Genomic DNA, 18,535 nt, shown 5'->3' on the forward strand with positions numbered 1-18,535 from the left:
TTGCAGTTATGAAAAATTCACTCCATTGAGCAATCCTCTTTATTTTACAGAGAGAAACAAACCTAGCTATTATCATTTTAGTGTACCGGCATTCCATCTTTTGTCGTTCATCATTCAGACAAAAGTACCTGCGTTCAATTACAAAAATTACCAAACTGCACCTTTGATCTGGGATTGTATGCAGGAAAACTGCACTGCCACATTTAATAATGCAGTCTTCTACGCAGGCTTTGACTTGACTATAAGGGGTCGTTTGGTTTCTGTAAGTCTGCCTCGGGTATGGCTTATCGTGCGCTATTTTGTGAATGTTTAGCTAAAAAATTGATCAGAGATTCGAAATAATTCACTAACAGCATCCACACAGCGGCAATTGGTCGTTAGGAACTTGATATAAAAACGAAGTATTCCCACTGATAATTCCTTCAAGCCTCGACAGATTGCAAAACAAATTACAGGTCAAAGGATCGACGGAGTGATTCCCCGACCATAATTCCAAAGTTCAATGTCTGATGACACTGGTCTTTAAGCCCAGCAACATGTACTATTGGGTTTCCATGTTAAGATTGTGTAATTGATGATACAGAGTTGAAGCATTCATGAATACACCGACAGCCTTAAATTCCAAGCCACTATTTGTTCTGCAGGTTACCAAAAAACTCCAATAATTCTACTCAAAACACAACGTAAGAGTCTATTTATTCTCTTGCTTTTTAGTTCCAAAATCCTTTCCCGAATAAATATCCCTGTTTTAAGCAATGTGGGCAGTAAAACAAGACTACAGTCATCAGGCTTTGTAATCGGAGGCCCCCATAGCGAACACCAGAGTGAGCATTTAACAATGCTAACATTATTAAACTATTGAGTTAGCACAATTTTAAGTCGCATTGATAAATGATAAGGTGTTATTTTAATTCGTGGTGATAACACTTCAAGAACAACAAAACAAGTAAGCTCTACCATGATCCACTGGGGATATGTACATCGAGAGTCTCATACTAAGCTAGGGTTTGTAAAGCTATGCATTACAGACAATTCAACATTAGCGTAAGTTAATCAAATACGCTTATGTTTAATGAACTTTCCTTCTTTACAGTCTACCTTCTGTAGATTAAGACTGTATACAGACAATAAATAATTTCAAATTATTGATTAATTATTGATGTATATTTGTAAAGTAGTGGCAGTAACTTTGAAGGAATCAATTGGATGAGCGTGAGTGTGATCTTCAAGACAGCGAGAATATACTTTAATAGATAGACTAAGCAGTATCTGTGATGAATATTCCCTTATATAGTAGGATTTAGCTGGTATTGGAAGCTTTTCCGGTTCAAATTGATTCACAGTGGTTCAAGCTAAGAATAATTGTCAAAGGTTTACTATTAGTAGCCCCGCAATAACAGATGGCTGCAATGTAAAGCGTTTCAGATGCCCGTGTCTTGAATGTCCTCCGTCTGCAAAATTGCTCCATCGTCTCTCTGAAGGCCTTCATCCCAAGTGTCTGCGTTGTATTCTCCATTCTCGACGGGTTTTTCCTGGAATCGCTACACGTTTGTAAAAATAATCGTATGTGACGCATACAAGTGCACCGAGCCCAATAAACAATATAAGTGAATTGTTGATTCTTTAAAATTAATGTGATCTGAAGTTGTAAAATTCGAAATAATTGTCACGTAATCTGTGATGAAATTGCCGAGAAACACGTGGCCACAACAATGGTACTTTGAAGACTACTGTTTGACAACCGAGGATAAATGATAACCACCAAGTTTTGGAACGACAAGCTGTAGTGAGAGACGCACTACAAGCTGTGTAGTGAATGAGTAGAACTTTATTTAAAAAGGGTGGTCGATTAATGGGGATGATTCCCAGTAATACAACACTTTTACAAGAGCGTCCGCTTACCGACCTACCTCGGCTTCGTCGGTCGATTTTAGCGAGAGGTAACACACTAAGAACATGACAAATGCCAGAAAGTTGATACCAACGGTCAGCCCATTAAAAGCGTATCTGAAATGAACGATGTCGTAGATCAGACAGTTTCCTGTCTTCCCACACGACGACTGGAAAAGGAGACAAGCGGTATCGATGACCGCGCCGAAGATGATAGGAGATGGAATAAATCCTACCAATGAGAAAGAGAAGGAAAAGATCAAACTGGCAAAGGTTACGCACTCAGTTATCCATTTTTATTTCGGATTCTTTTGAAAGGAAATGTATCATTAAACCAACCTAGTAACCGTAGACACATAGACGTGAACCCAACAGCGACGGATCGATCATCATCATTTACTAATCTGAAACAAAAGTAAATAAAGCGAATATTGGCCGTGTTGGTTTTCAAAGGGTACACTCTTAGAAATTTCCGGAATTTTACGGAGAAAAATGAACGGAATTTTTCCGTAAACATCCATTCACGGGAAAAAGGCCGTATTTTCAGATGGAACATGGGGAATACCCGTTATTTTACGGGAATCAGAAGTCCTTCATTTTATAGAGTATATCTCTGTACTAATGATGTTGGGAAGCTTATCAGAGAGAAATGTCTTGCCTTTAGGTAAATGGGAGAGTATGACGACCAGTTGTAACTAGCAGATACAATATCAATTTTTCTGCGGAACTATCTTAGCCGTACCTGAGCTGCAACATAAAACTTGGATTCCCCGATAGTGTGGTGATGAGCGACCCAACCGTCACCGAAGCAACGTAAGGAATAAGCATGTTGCATTCATGAGGACATTCATCCGGTACCGCCACGTGCTCGTAGCTTCCGATCAAGCCTAATGGGTCATCCGAACTGTTTGTACCAGTGCACCCACAGTCTGTGAAGATCTGTGAGAAAACAGAGTTGCTCATCGCTAGTCCAATGTTACCACCACATCCAACACACGATGATGTCCGTCTATTACATTTAAAATTCTTTCCAAGCTCAACACTGAACCGTTTCCTCTCGTAAAGCCTGTTTGTCGCGCACTTCACTTTAAAAATTAGACAGGATTATGTCATGAATGCGATTCGTTGTTTCCGTATAAATAGTGATTACCTGGCTCCTTTTAACAAATCAGTAACCAAGTCAAAACAAAATAATGCTAATTTTGCCTGGTCTGAACCTTTCTGGGCGAGTCTGCGGAATTTCTAACATTACATTTATTGTGGTGTTTTGAAGGGTCAATGTCATTTTGTCATTCGTTTTCTTAAGTGTTCCAGCTTAAATAACCTTTACTCACCGTTACATTACCACCTTCCTCTCCTCCAAGCTCCCCTCGTGCCGTTGCTAGGCAACCTGCGTGACACGGTGTTACATACGTCATGCCATCGGAGCCGCAGATTGGTGTATACCGCGTCTGACATGCGCAGTCAACGTTGCATTCGGCCAGCAGCTCTGGGAGTTTTGCGTCTGTCCTGAACAATAGACCAGTTCACTAATAAATTCTAATTCATGCGCGCCTGCGCATAAATGGCAAGTGGAAGCAACAAGCTTGAGCGGCCCATTGAGACTACACGGGGGCACAAATTGTAACGTCATTTTCTCTGAGCTTCTGCATTTATGGTCACTTTTGTTTTCGGAAAATAAAATCATTACTTTCTCGTCTGACAGGATTTTACGCCGCAGGAAATAAAAAGTCTTTGCTTTCTCCCCGAGCGCATGAGGTCAAAGGAAATTAACACGACTTCTTTCTGACCATGTCCAAGTAGTTGGTAATCCAGGGCACTATGAACCACTCGTACTATGTTGAATCGCGGGCTGAACGCAGGTTGAATGGCGGGCTACCTTCATCAGATTTTTGTTTCGCCACTTACGTTGTTGACCGAGAATGACGGATGGTGCCCTAACGTATCGCATAATTTGTTTTACAGCTCACACAGAACGGAACCCTACTAATTCCTTTCGGCCTCGTGCGCTTCGAACGAACGAAAATGCTCAAGTGTTTATTTTGTTCTCTAAAAATTCCTCTTACATCAGAAAGCAATAGCTATAATGACTTTAGAGGGTTTTCCGGAGACAAAAGTGAAAAAACAGTGCAGTCTGAAGCTGACAGAAAATGATGTTGAAAGTTGTTCCCCTGTACATTCTTAACAGGCCGCTCCAGTTGGTTGCCTCCACTCGCCATTTGTGCGCATGAGCACATAAATTAGAACATTTTAATGAACTAATCTATGAATTGAACCAGTTCGGTTTTCACAAGGTCATTGGGGAAAAAAGCACGCGTGCTAACCTGCGCATGGTCATGCTAATAATGGGATATGTCTCGTGGGTATTATTTGGCTGTTTCTGAATGACCTCGGAAACGCTTCATTTTGGGCACAGGCCTACACAGTTGGAATAATAACAAACTGTCTCGTGGAGAAAATCCACCGGACCGACAACTCACCGCTGTTAGCAGCCGAAGCTTTAAAGAGAAATGCCCATGTTCAGAAGGGGATCAAAATATCTTTCGGTATTAGCTGGCTTATGCAACAGCCTGAGCGTCATATGTAGAGTTATGGGCACGAAATAAAAAAGACAAGTCTAGTCAAGCTGGTTTGCCTTGCGTAGTGGGTAAGAAAGCGGATTAGTGTTACAAGAATTCTCGGTTCAAGTCCGAAAGTTTATTTTTCCTCTTTTTTTTAGTTTGCTCTCCTGTTGGAAAAGAGAAAGTTTGAAATTATTACATTTACTGTCCAAACTTGTAGCCTTGAAGTTTATTTCAAGGACAAAAACTCACTCGGGGCATTTCTCTAAAAAGCCCTGTTTGGTAAGCAGAGGGTGGTCGGATCTATGGCGAAATCATTCCGAGATCACCGAGTAACTGCAGTGACACGTTACATATGCCATACAAATTTGATCGATGCTCACGTCATTTTTGTCCATCGACAAACAAACATTTTGGTGAGTGTTTCATGGTTTTGTTATGGCGTGGATCAGTTTTAACTGACAAACGTCCCACAAGCTTACATGTTTATGTAGCTGGTAGTGATGCCAGCAATGTCTCCGTTATCGCATCCAAGGAGGAGGTACAGTGGAGTAAGCAGGAAGAACCAGGGTAAGACGATGACGATCATTCGAGCCAATCCCTTCTTAGACAACTTCATCCTCTTGACCACGAATCCACCAATCAGGTTGCCGAAAATAGCCCCAGGGGTCAGTATTATACCTGGCGGGAAGAGGTGGGAAAGGAGCCTTTTGTACACATTCGAGTTTATGGTTGCAAAGGTCAGGTTTGGTTTGTGGTCGGGAATTCTCCTCATACCTTATTGTGACCCCTTGTGAAGAATATCACGAACCATGTGTATGGTGTTATCCTTCCAAGCACACCTGCTTTGATCCCATGGAGTTTCTCAAACCTTGTTTTAATCCCAGAGTGCACAGCGAGGGTAGGCATATCTCCATGAAGTGTTTGCTCACATTCACATTCCCTCAAAACTGGCGTTTTGAGTCTTCATCGCACGCTAAAAACTCTTCTGCTGCATTAGGAAGATCATCGGCTACGTTTAGTATCATTATCACATGGGTCTGCCATGGGTACAGTCTCTGAGTAGTCAGGATCTCGGTGTGTAAGGAGCAGAAAGAGGAAAGAAAGGTTGAATCACTTACCGAACAGCATGGGTGCTGTGGAAGCTGACAAGGAGAACTGTGTCTCCAGATATTTCGCCATAAAGTTTATGGTGCCACCTAAGGCAAAAAGGATCGCGCAGACACCCAAAACCAAGGACACAAATGGAAGACTGGTAACTAGGCGACGGATGGCACTGAGGAAGCCTGTAAAAAGCGTCAGAGAGAGAGAGAGAGAGAGTAATTAGTCGAGGGGTGTCCTGTCTCTCTCGAAGGTAGAGGCAAATAGGACTGCTTGTATTTTGTCACATGGAATTAGAGACTTCTACTGTTAACACTGTCCTCCTGAATATTCAGAATCACCTTGATATTTTGTTCGGAGTAAACGAATGACCTGCCATCAAAGGAGTAAGAGACTTTGAAAAATCAGATCAAGTTTTTTGAGTCTGACCTTTGACATATGCCCACATTCCCTCTCCAGTCTGGTGAACCTGTAGACGATACAGAGCAGGAACATCATCGCCTTCATCTGCCTCCGGGGCTGTTTCTCTGGCTCCCTCATCACATCCTCTCGCTGTCTCCTCTCCGTCTTTAATTTTCTGTGCCCGCCGTCGGATCTTCTTTGGGAACAGCAGAATGGGGAGACCCGAAATTGTAACCAGCGCTCCGGTGATAGCGTAGGTTAGCCACCAGGCGCCCAGCCAGTTAGGGTCCTTTGGCGTGGCGTACACGGGTCCCTTGTAAAAATCGGAGTGTCTGGATAGGCTCAACCCGCTGATGCCGTACCCCAGGAGGGGCCCCAGCGCAGTTGCGATGAAAGAGCCAGCTGTATTGGATAAAAAAGTAAAGAAAGACAAAGTTAAGCTTTCGGTTGAATCCTTGCTAGGACAAATTGAAACCCCTGAGTCAGAACGAGTCACCTATCTCTAATAGTGGTCAATAACCAAGGCAAATAAAATTAAGCCTACAAATTCGCTTGTAATTGTATTAGTTTATTAAACTACAATTATACACTTCACAATGATAAATTACAAAGGACAAGTCACAAATAAAATAACTTCATTATATGTATCTGGCCCTACCCAAGGGTCAAATGCTAAAATCGAAAAATCGAGATACACCCTCTGTTAATTACAGTTTGCACGAAACTTATGTAACTCTCCAGTAAAATTGTATACCCCGCTTTTTTCAAGAAGCAAATTCGGTTAGCTGTCAACAAGTTTTGATCAATTTAATTCAAAGCGATAACTTTTATTCAAATTTAAATTCAGTTCCAGGCGCACCCTTATTTATCCACAGCGATAATAATTATTTCACAAGAATTATAACTTACATAATACTCCAAGGAAGGCTTTATATAATAATGAATTAAACTGACTTGATGGCTTTTATCAATTATCTGGGTCGATCGCTCAGTTTCTACTTGACTCCACTTCAAATGGCCTCCCTCCACGTCCACACGTCTACACGCGTTACGTCTTCACGAGTTCCTCTTCCGTCAAGACTCGGAACAGAACATCAAGCCATGCCAGCCATTAAGATTCAAACCATGCCAGCCATCAAGATTCATGCAAGACCATCAAGACCAGAGTATATCAAAATCATCAAGGGCCGTCATGTGAATTCATCAAGTGCATTAAATTCTCAAAATGTTATGCTCTAATAATTAAACATGCAAATTCGCTCTACTTTCAGATTTTATATCACCAGTATTAAAGTGAAACATTAATGTTGTTTCCATACACCCTTCAATATAGCACTTATTGTAGCATCACTAGACCTTTCCATCTTGGAACTCTAATGCAATTGACACAATTTTAGATCAATATCTAGATAGAGCCATCACATTTATACAACCCAATTATTCAACATGTTCATCAGTTCGTTACTACAATTACTTCAAAATCCTGCTTCCATCCTTATTCCTGGTGCATCTCACAATAATAAATTTAGTAAGGAAAGCAATATTTCTGTCATTCAACAGTAAATATTAAATTCTTTAACGTACGGTTGCTGGTTGATGTTGTTGACTTGTCCCCCTCAAACGTGCCGAGTAAAGATACAAAATTGAGTCAAAATCTGCTCAAAACACACTCTTATAAAATTGCTGTAATTCTTCCAAGTCAACCGAACAACCTTCTACTAATTTACATCTCATTGGCTCATGCTCTTCAATCTTCACAGCACTACCATTCTCATTCAAACCAAAACTCATGCATATATAATAGTTTTCCTTACTAGAGTGGGGGTACAGAAACTATATATCATAAATGTGTTTGTTTGAATGTGGGTATGGGGAAGATGTCCCCAAAAGTATGCGTGTACAAGGTGTCTTTATTGTTTGACCGATCAACCACGGCTCTGCCCTACTCATACAAGCATGCACAGTAGCTAAAGGACTGAAAGGAAAAGACAGACAGGAAACAGAGTTATTCACAGATACTCTGAGGGTGGTTTATTGTATCACCCTGATACTTTTTGTTTCCAGTATTTTGCATTTAGCTGAGAGAAACATTGCTCACAGATCAGAATGTCCTAATTGCCTGTGATGAAGCTAAATTTCGCTAATCTTAGAGTTTGTAAGGCCTATTGGGAAGAGTAGTAGCCTAACAACTCCAGAACAGTTAAGTTGCGACAGCTTCCGACCAATGCCTGCATAGAGAACTGACTATAAGCAATGCCTCTTCTGGACCAACACTATTTTATGCATCAAATGATGTGGAAAAACTGTGGCAGACTAATCATGAGCTTCTAGTGCACATGCGTCTGCAAAACAGTACGTGAGTGTTGCCACTTACATTGAGTCATCATTAGTGCATCGTGAACACCTACGGAGCTCTGTGTAACTCACCAACAAAAATTGATGTTGAGCTCCGATCCAGATTGTCATCCATGTACGTGACGGAGAGCGGCAGTATTGGGGCTGCTCCGAATCCGTACAGTATTTGACCAACGATAATCAATGCCACCTGCCATATTAACGAACCGGAGTTTTTCTCTTCCTCCTCGGTACACCCAGGAGGTGTACCTTCGGTATTTTGACAAACCTATAATTTAAAAAAACCTTTGTAAGACAGTTAGCTATAATGTTGACATCTCTTGTTAATTGATGAGATCTCATCTGGCTGAATGGAGTTCTTGGAATGTTATTGAGACTATTCGCTGTCAGGTTGCTTCATACCACTGAAAATTACGTCATTAAAGTCATCTTATATCGGGGAAATATCCAGGGGAATTTTTTTATCCTACAGCAGTAGATTTCAAAGTGCATCCCAGCAACTTGATAACAACATATACTCTATGCTGTATAGAATAAATGACCCAGGATTGGCAAAATTTCAGGTCATGCTTTCTGAACGTGTTGGGAAATGGGAGTTTCGTGAGAAAGCACGGTTTTATTTGTCCACCGACATGCTCACCGGGTATACGTTCTCTCCTGTACTGTTCTGATCAATATCTATTGAAAACTGCGGAGGCGTTTCGTAGATGAACTGAGGTAGCATGCAAAGCAGTAGACCCAAGCCGATGAGAAGGCTTCCTCCCCCGATGAGCCTCGGTCGGTGGCTGGTGTGGCCGTAGTACGCCACGAACAGCACCATGACCACGCTCACAATGTCATTGACGATTAAGAATGGCGCCAATTCAGAGGTTCTGAGTTGGAAACGTTTCTCTATTGTAGTCAAAACACCTCCTCTGCAAATCAACCACAATCAACCTTTGGAGAAAGAGACTACTCAAATAAAAGACCAACACACGAACAGTCACGAGAAGCATTCCAAATTTGATAAATAATGCAACAACTTAAAAGCAAGCTAACAATGTTGTTGTTACCCTGTTCCGGTTGAAGCAGCTGTCTGGAAGAGGTTGACCAAACACACCATGACGCCGAAGAGGTAGGGGGACACCAGACACTGGAGGCCACTACAGCAGCATTGCTCTTCCGGTGATAGCTCTTTATCCGGGCTCATGCCTTCTCTGCCATCTTTTTTTCTCTTCAACACCTCGCTGAGCGTGTTATCGCCCTTCATTGTCTTTTCAGACGGTGCTTATTGAGGAAATATCAACACCATTCTTTGTTTTCGTGAATTAATAATAAAAGCATTGAGGGTGCAACAACGAATTGTTTAGGATTAGTTACATGTGTATCGATTTCTTTCTGGTGATGATACATTAGTTATTAAAACCCAAAGAAATCAAAGTAAATGCTGACATTTCACAAGCAGCTTCCAAAGTGCTACCTTTGTCTGTTTATCTTGACCTTTATCTAGGGTTTGTATAACCGGTATACAACATTAATTTATGTCTTACTTTTTGTACTTTGGAGCATACTGAATGCTAACCACAATTTCAATTTGACACTTTGACAGATCTTTCACCCTTGGGGGCGGTGCTTCAACTGTTTTCTAAATAAAATCCAATATCACCTTAAACTGTACATGTTCTTGTTGAAATAATTGAAATTTGACCCCTAAATCATGAGGGGCTTTGGCCGCGATGTAGAATTTGTCATTGAACTACAACAGCAATCTGTATGTTGTTAAAATAGTAATCATAACCAATCCCTGTATTATGGCCACCTTTAGTAGCACTGATGGTATTTCCACATTGGTGCTTAGGCCCACACCATACCTTGGCATACTCAATGACATCTAGAAGTCTCTTTCAATAGCGTAACTTTATTAAAACATTGCGCACTTGATGTTACCTTTCAGATGCTAACGGTTACTGCATTTTTTGTTGATAAGCGTGTCTAGGTCGGCAAAAATTAAAGGCAGACAAGTTATCAAGTAACATTGCAATGGAGGCAGCTGACAAGGTAACCTTGTTTCCTGCAACTAGTGCATTAATAGTCAAGTGCTAGCAGTACTGGCAATGTCTATTCACAGATCCAACCTGTAGAACTCACCTTTATTAGATATTTCCACCTAAAAACAAGCAGACTAATCCGTGTTTTCCGTCACAGTCTGAGAGTTGCATGCATCAGATATGCCTCTGCACGGCCAATAGGGGCTGAAGTCCCTATGCTCTCTTTTTACCAAGAACAAACACATTAGTCATTGATTCTAGGACTCTCGCAAAGAGTAGCAGGCTGAACAAACAGGTTTAAAGGAATTCTCGTTGTGGAAAATTGTTTAATTCATTACCTATACCGTTAGGTCCGTTTTCGTAATTTGGTGTTCGGTAAGGTCCGCAGGAATAGGAGTGACGTTCCTTTCACAGGTTTTGGGAAATCTGGAAGGCCTTTATGAGTGCCTCTTAGGAGTTTCTGATTGCTGTTGCGCACTAGCTGGGTTATATTTGGCACGAGAGGAACATGTCGTGTAAAGGCTGCTTCACACTTCGCGCAAAAGTGAACACGAATGCGAATTTGTGACGTCAGATCAAACATTCGAGTGCAAAGTCGTGAAAGTTGAACACATTTCAACTCGTGCCAGATTTCTGGGTATATATTTCATGACGTCAGATTCACTTCGTTTTCGCATTCACCTGAAGTGTTAACAGGCCTTAAGGTTTGTATTTGCCACTACGAAACTTTTTGTTATTGGCATAATTGATAACGCATATTCTAGGGATTGAACAAAATACTGTCTCAATTAGGGACATTTCTTGGCCATTGCAATGGAGTGGAAATTTGGTCATTTTTTCCCCTCGGTTTCCAAACCAAATCTGTTTTAAATCATTTGGGGAAATAATTATTACTGAGGCATGCGATCTTGTTCACTTTATGTTGAGTTTTTGAAAAGACGCTGTTTACCATAAGAAACCAAAGCATCATATAAAACGTTGACTCCAAGATGTAGTTAATTGATGACAGTAAAACTGCTGAAGCTTTTATTTCTTTGCATTTTTTTTATCTCAGATAGAATGCGTGAGATTGTTGTTACTTACAACTTTGACTCGTTGAGTTAGATTCATGATTTACACAGTAGTCCAGGCTCATTCGCTGCGTATCGAAATAATCACATTTTAAAATCATTTTCCAATGAACAAACTTATAGATATAAGAATGCATAGATTAAAGTACCTTGATTACATATCTACACAATTTTCTGAGTTCATAAGCTGGAAGAATAAAGATATACAGTTGTAAATTCAGTTTTAACTCCTTTTGTAAGTAAAGTTTACACTGAAACGTAAACGCAAAAGTAATAATTAAACTATTACAAAGCTTTAAAGGAATTCCGTTCGGTTCTGTTTAATAAATGCAAGTAAACTGCAGAGCGTAACAAGCAAAGGACAAATTAAGCTTACGGAATTAATGCCATTTTTCAAAACTATGATTTACACTACCATTGTGCTAATCTGTCAAACTCTCAGCATGTCATATTGCTTCACTGTTCCAATATTGAATTACAACCACTGTATGCTGTGTACTGAATGCTTTCTTCCTAAATTAATTTTGGTGCTTGTTAGACGTCGAGAATGTGAGTGGATGCCATCACATATCAGTTTCTTCCTGTGCTTAGGTGAAGACGTCCTCCTCTGTCTCCCCATCAGACGGGTCACTATGTTGTGATCCGTCAGCTGCAACCGACACTTGTCTATTCTGAGGAGACAAAGAAAGTATTCCAAATCAGTTAACTGTTTCGAATCAAGCTACAGTTGAGCCCTTCCGCAAATCTTAATATAATACACTCAACACAGTTTCAGAATTTGAGATGTGTGATGACTTTTTCTGAGTACCTCGTTTGTTGTCTCTTTTATCGAGTAAAAGCAGAGGATGAACAAAATTGTGGACAGGATTTCCAGACCCAAAATCAGTCCATGAAAGAGGTATCTGAAATGAACGATGTCGTAGACAAGGCAGTTGCCTGTCTTCCCGCACGACGACTGGAGTAGGAGACAAGCTGTTTGGATGGCTGCTCCGAATATAACAGGAGCTGGTATCGTCGCTTGGAACAAAAAGTATGATAAAGATTACACCAGTTATACTAATGTTGGGTCGGTACTCAAATCCCAAATTCACTCTCCACAAAGTACAAAAACTGTACATGTACATAACAACGGACACTCCTTCAGGTCTTGTGTTCAAGATGTTTACTCTGTTGAGTCATTTTATCCGACTGACTCGAATTTTGTAGAAAGTTTTAGACTTTGATCACCACTGTCAATTTCCAACACTGTTGGGATGTTGTTAATCATTTTTGCCTGTTGACAGTGACGCCTACTGATTGCTTCAAGTATTGCACAAGAAGTGCGAAACTGTCCAGTTTCTAACTACCTCGTGTCATCCTTCAACAGCTACTGAAGTTGAGAGATGGAACGGAAGGGGTTGTTTTCACGCGTGCGCAATGTCACGCGTTAAAGAGCAACGTAGTGCACGGGCACCAACACTATCTTGCCTTGTTGTCGCTGATGAAGGGTAAGCCAACCTATGCTCCGAGTCTATCGGAAACAAGCCTTACAATCAAATATGAATGCATGCGAAATGTTTTACCTAGCAACCGCATCATCATTGATGAGAAACCAATGGCCAGGGAGCGATCACCCTCATCCACAACCCTGTAAACATCAAGAAAGGAAAGCTTGCTTCAAGCTCGCATCATCCATAACGAGTTCCGTCAATGTTTTCTTAAAGGTGAACCCGTCACTGCAACTCACCTGAACTCCAACATGAAACCTGGTATACCGACAATGGCACCAAGGATTGTGTTGAAAATCGCAATGGCGACGAAGGGGATTAGGGTAGTGCACTCGTGAGGACATGCGCCAGTCATCGCCACATGCTCATTGTCTCCTTTTAAGCCAATCTGGCTGAGCGAGTTGGAGACATCCGTGCAGGTACAGTTTGTGTAGACCTAGGTAAAAGTATATGTTAGACATGTTAAGGGTTTGAACTTGAGACCACGACACCTTTCACGGCCACGCCCTTGAGCAATAATTCAGTAAACTAGTTCTAACCAGTTAACCACAACGATCACGAAGTGTGTATACAATGGAGATGTGCAGGCGTGGCATACACAGTGTGGACCTCTGCATAAAAGCCGTCCACATAATGTAGGGTGTGATGGCATTGTGTGGACTTGCACGCGTCCACACAATGTTTTCCCCTCTCTGAAAAACAGTTTGAGAGGCATTTTGGGGTCAAGGTTAAATGTGGCAAAATGAAGAGTAACAGTCCAGGAAATCATCATCAAAAATCCAGCTCGAAAGAATTATCCTACTGGGAGAAAAAGAAGCATTTTCCTCAAATTTCCTTAACCACAGGAGAACAAAGGAATGTCCACACTTTGTATGTAAAAAAAAGTACTGTTGCACATGGATATGGAACACAGCGCCAAAAATGTAGGCCCAATGCACAATAAACATCATGCGAATTGGGAAATTTAGTGCTAGTCTGGCTCATTTTTTTCAGATTTCGTGAAGTCGTTTTTTCTATCCTTACAAAAGTGGTGCTTCCACCATCGTCACTATCGGGCATCCCTTGTATCCATGCTGAGCAACCAGCGTGGCATGGTGTCACATACGTCACACCGTCGGAGCCACACACGGGTGTGTAAGTGGTTGGGCATGCGCAGTCGACATTGCAGCTGGTTGTAAGATTTGGCAGTGGTCCATTCGTGCTTGAAAAAAAATCATATACATGGGAAACAAACGAAATAGCATTGGTTTTAAATGGTAAATCGGTGTTGGCATGGATATCGAGGCTGATCATTTTACACAAAATTTGTAACTCCGTGGCCTTTGCAGCGCAGCACGTGCTCTGAACTAAAACTAGGTATAGAGACGTCCCGAGGAACACCGTGAATTATGTTGAAGCTAATTTCTATCTCAATCGTTGCGATGCTCTTTTCTCGGCATAAGCCACAACATTTGACTTACCCCCCGATTGTCTGGATAGAGCCCTTCAGATAGCAGTTAATCTTTCCATCAACTGCATTGAAGCTCTGAATTAGTATTTAAAAACAGCTTACTTTCAGCTTTGCAAGGTTGGGTCTTTTTTGATAAGCTAAATATAGGCTAATAGACAGTAGAAAAACCTACATGTTTGAGGTAGGGTAACTTGCCGTGATTCCTGCTATGTCCCGATTGTTGCATCCAAGGAAGAGGGACAGTGGAAGGATGAGCAGAGAACACGGTTTGAGGATGACCACCATTTTGGCCATTCCTTTCTTGGTCAGTTTCAGCTTCTTGACCACCAGGCCTCCTATAGCGTTGCCCAACAACATACCTGGCGTTGTGATAAGACCTGATCAAAGGTAAAAACCAAAATAAAATGGTTCAACCAAGACAGATTTTCCTTCGGTGAGTTTCCTCGACAAAAAAAGAAATAATATTATCCAACAGCCTTCCGTACGGAGCACACATTATTATGCTGATCTGCCTTGATGCTAATGAACGGCACAGGAAATGATTTTTTCCCAGTATGTTTTCACGGAGTAAAAGTAAGGGTGGTTGATTTTAATTCTGGTGGTAATTTATGCTAAGAAATCAAAATTCATGGAAAATTGGAGTCTAATAATCCAGAAACGACATTCGAAATTCAGGCATGGCCACCCTCTGTGTTGACTAACAAGAAGTGGGACTTTACCAGTTAGTATCGGTGCTTCCGAAACGGGAAGATCAAACTGGGTCTCGAGGTACTTGGCCATGAAAGCAAATGTCGCAACCATTGATGAAATCGTGGCGCATGCTCCCAGGACCATAGATACAAAGGTCACGTTGGTTACCAGGCGCTGAATAGCACTGAGAAAACCTGAGGAATTGTAGGTTTAAGGAATGGTAAAGTCTGAGTTACAAATTACGAACCATATGACCGAAGGAAGTCATTTTTAAGGGTTTGAAGAGATCACTAATCTAGCCAAGTTCTTCGTTTTTCAAAGGTCAGTTTCACCAAGATCAGGCTAGCTCCACCATCATTTGGATTGAACAAGGAGTTTGATCAGAGCGACACTTTAGCCCTCGCTCCCTAAAGCCCTTAATAGCGCCCTACCCAGTCAGAAAGCTAAAGAACGAGCGTACATCTTAATTTAGCCTGGAATCAAGTCTAAATACAATGCCAGAAACATTAGCAAAAGTGCACACCTGGGTAACGGCAGTCGCAGATCATTCAGAAGATACGACTTTTCTTTTAGTTGCTTAACTACATTAACATTGCTTAACTCTGAGGACAGCATGGTCACTGTGAAGCATAGTTTCCAAAAATCCACACTAGCTTGTCAGGTAAATAGTATACAAGTAGGGCCTATAAATTACCGATGGCATACGAGCATTTTCCCTTCCAAGTCCTGTCCGGCACGTCACAAACCCTAACGTCATCACCACACACATCTTTCTCCGCCTTAGTCTGCTTCTCCCCATCTTGGTGGGTCATCCTTATCTCTTCCTCATCAGTTTGAGCATCCTTCACTCGCATCCGGATTTTCTTCGGAAACAGCGCGATGGGTATACCTATCAGGACCAGCAATACGCCGGTCAGGGCGTAGCACAACCACCACGCGCCGATCCAGTTTGGGTCACTCGGTTGAGAGTATACAGGGCCCTTGTAGAAATCGGTGTGGATGGCAAGACTGAAGCCGCTGATGAGATAACCGAGAAGCGGTCCAACTGAACCAGCAACGAAAATAGCCGCTGGGAAGTGAGATATCACATTACACATAAAACAATCAGTTTCAGCTGATGAAAAAGGTTTTAGTTTATTCCAGTTTTACTTCAGCTTTTCGGAAGAGTAGTTTTTTATGATTTAAATTTATCGCCCGCTGGCGAAGCAGAAGGAACCTTTTTTTCTCAAAAGACAAGTATAGTTATCACGGTGTGTTAACACACATTATAGCAAGAGACTTGGGTCCCCCATAAAAAAATGGGCTAAGGTGGCTTGTAAGTGATTTTTTTCATTTCTCTACAAAGAAGACTTGAAAATATGACAAACGGATTGCGTTTTCTTGAAATTATTTCGCTCAGCCCTTTGGGGGTGTTGTGCCATATTTTATGGGATTGGCCTTTGAGGTGCCACCAGTTCGACGGACAGATTGCCAGAAAGTCGCACAGATATATTAACGTTTTAATCCCTTGAAGAAAAGCGTTCCCTTTGGCACGGTATGACCCCCGCCAGGGTACACAATATGCACGAAGGATTTTTTCTAACCCTTCTACAACCAGCCTTAGTTTCATTTACATATGAATATTGCTGTTGAAGATTTCTCCACGCAGTCGTCGATGTACGTGATGCAAAGTGGTGATATTGGAGCTGCCCCCACACCAGCTATTATCTGACCCACGATGATCCACGACACTTGCCATATGAGAGACCCTGAGGTCTTCTCTTCTTCCTCTGAGCACTCCTCCGTGTTTTCGCTCCCGGAGAACGTTTCATTTGTCTTACAAATCTGAAACAACACGGAATCTATATGGCAGAAGTGTACCTCCATAAGCACAGAAGCCAAATTCTCCTTTGATTGCCATTCAAAATCATCATGAAGCTTTTTAATTAAGGAATTTCATGTAGCAACAAGTAGAAACATGGCATACCTGATAAATCAAATTTATTTCTGGGTCTCCATCTGCCGTGCCGTTCGCAGCTGAAGCGGTGCTGAGGGAAAATTGCTGAGGCGTATCGTAAATGAACTGTGGCAACGTGCAGAGAAGAAAACCCAAGCCGACAATAACGGTGCCTCCCCCGATGAGTCTCGGACGGTGGCTGGTGTGGCCGTAGTGGGCAACAAAAAGTACCATCACAATCATCACTATGTCGTTGACAATCAAGAAGGGTGCCAGTTCAGATGTCTTGAGCTGGAAGCGTTTCTCTATTGTACTAAAAACACCACCTCTGCAAAGACAAAAATAAGTTGAAATGATGACCAGATTTGATGACTGGAGATGAGAGAAACCAATGAGAATACTTTCCGTGCAAGAATGACTGTTTTACCCAGTTCCGGTGAAGGCAGCTCCCATGAAGATGCTGACGAGGCAAATCAGTCCACTAAAGACAATGGGGTGTGCCAAGCGCTGGATGGAGCCACAACAGCATTGCTCTTCTGGAAGGAGCCCTCCATCTTTCCCCAAAACCCTTCTCTTGTCAGTGTCGCGCTTCTTGGTGTTTTCATCTTCTGTGTCCACCGGTTGGTAAGCTACGTGGACGTCGTTTTCTGCCATCGTGACTCAACAGACTTTCAAAAAAGAAATCCGAGTTGTGACAGTGTGAATACACTTAGTGGCCAAACAAAAACGAGCCATGTGATCCTATAATTCATGACGTTATTATTCAAGATTAGAAATTGCGTATATTGCGTATATCATATGCTAAATAACGTGAGCAGCTTACCAAAGCTAGTGGGTATCAGTCCCGGAAGTAAAGGCATTTGCAATGCGCAATTGCACCCTATCCACTTGATATCCCATCAATGCAGATCGACCCCCTCAACGGTGATAGAATAGCGAGGCTGGGCTGTTAATAAAACACCATTTCGCCAAAACCCCATTCTAGAACGATACGTCAACAAATCCGATACGCCAGAACCTAAACGTACAATCAGTTTTAAATGACAGTTTTGTTTTGGCAGCATGTCTGCTGCAGCGTTTTAGTGTGCCTTACGACTGAAATCAGACGCGTTTACATGTTGTGTTTGATCAACGACAGCTAGTTAACCAAGTTTGATCAGCGACAGTAAGTTAACAGCTGGTCGATTTTACCTTGTACTGGCGGGTATATTTCGTGCACTGATTATCAGGGAGAATCGACCAGTGGTTGATCGAAATTCATGAAAGCCATATTTACCTTTTGTGCAAATGTTAAAACAGCCAAGTTTATACATGTATATGAGCATGCTACTTACCTTGGACTGTCGTCAAGCTTTTGAATCGTACAAAGAGGGCAAATATGAGCCGGTGGTATCTCCAGCAGATCAAAAAGTCGATGTCGAAGTCCGATTTTTATGTTTGGATGGTGCAACATTTGTTGATATTCCTTTCAAAAAGTAAACACTCCTAACGTTGCACCCATCATCAACGACACAAGCGAGTGATTGCACCGTTTTGGCAATGTGACAGGTAATGTCTAAGATGTAT

The 18,535-nt window shown here is 41.7% G+C and overlaps 2 protein-coding genes across 3 annotated transcripts; both read right to left on the reverse strand.

Annotated features, from left to right (window-relative positions):
- LOC110987658 (solute carrier organic anion transporter family member 5A1-like) lies at positions 1–10,595 on the reverse strand. 2 transcript variants are annotated; one of them, XM_087133604.1, is made up of 12 exons: positions 10,437–10,595; positions 9,362–9,575; positions 8,950–9,223; positions 8,382–8,577; positions 5,982–6,356; positions 5,573–5,737; positions 4,934–5,132; positions 3,225–3,399; positions 2,633–2,829; positions 2,230–2,294; positions 1,911–2,122; positions 1–1,541 (listed from the first exon to the last, which is right to left on the reverse strand). In XM_087133604.1, exons 2-12 carry the CDS (start codon positions 9,556–9,558, stop codon positions 1,422–1,424), a joined length of 2,175 nt encoding a protein of 724 aa, XP_086989730.1. In that variant the 5' UTR covers positions 9,559–9,575; positions 10,437–10,595; the 3' UTR covers positions 1–1,421. The 2 variants fall into 2 exon arrangements, with proteins under 2 accessions (XP_086989730.1, XP_086989729.1); XM_087133603.1 differs by having other exon boundaries at positions 1,903–2,122.
- Positions 10,596–11,326: 731 nt separating this feature from the next.
- LOC147799845 (solute carrier organic anion transporter family member 2A1-like) lies at positions 11,327–17,933 on the reverse strand. The gene is made up of 12 exons (XM_087133629.1): positions 17,793–17,933; positions 17,397–17,637; positions 17,000–17,297; positions 16,647–16,857; positions 15,728–16,102; positions 15,063–15,227; positions 14,516–14,720; positions 13,917–14,094; positions 13,133–13,329; positions 12,969–13,033; positions 12,215–12,423; positions 11,327–12,077 (listed from the first exon to the last, which is right to left on the reverse strand). Exons 2-12 carry the CDS (start codon positions 17,621–17,623, stop codon positions 11,994–11,996), a joined length of 2,214 nt encoding a protein of 737 aa, XP_086989755.1. The 5' UTR covers positions 17,624–17,637; positions 17,793–17,933; the 3' UTR covers positions 11,327–11,993.
- Positions 17,934–18,535: the final 602 nt, after the last annotated feature.

The sequence above is a fragment of the Acanthaster planci genome, linkage group LG02, assembly GCF_054643075.1.
Source record: "Acanthaster planci isolate LZ-2023a linkage group LG02, COTS_SCS, whole genome shotgun sequence".
NCBI lineage: Eukaryota > Metazoa > Echinodermata > Asteroidea > Valvatida > Acanthasteridae > Acanthaster > Acanthaster planci.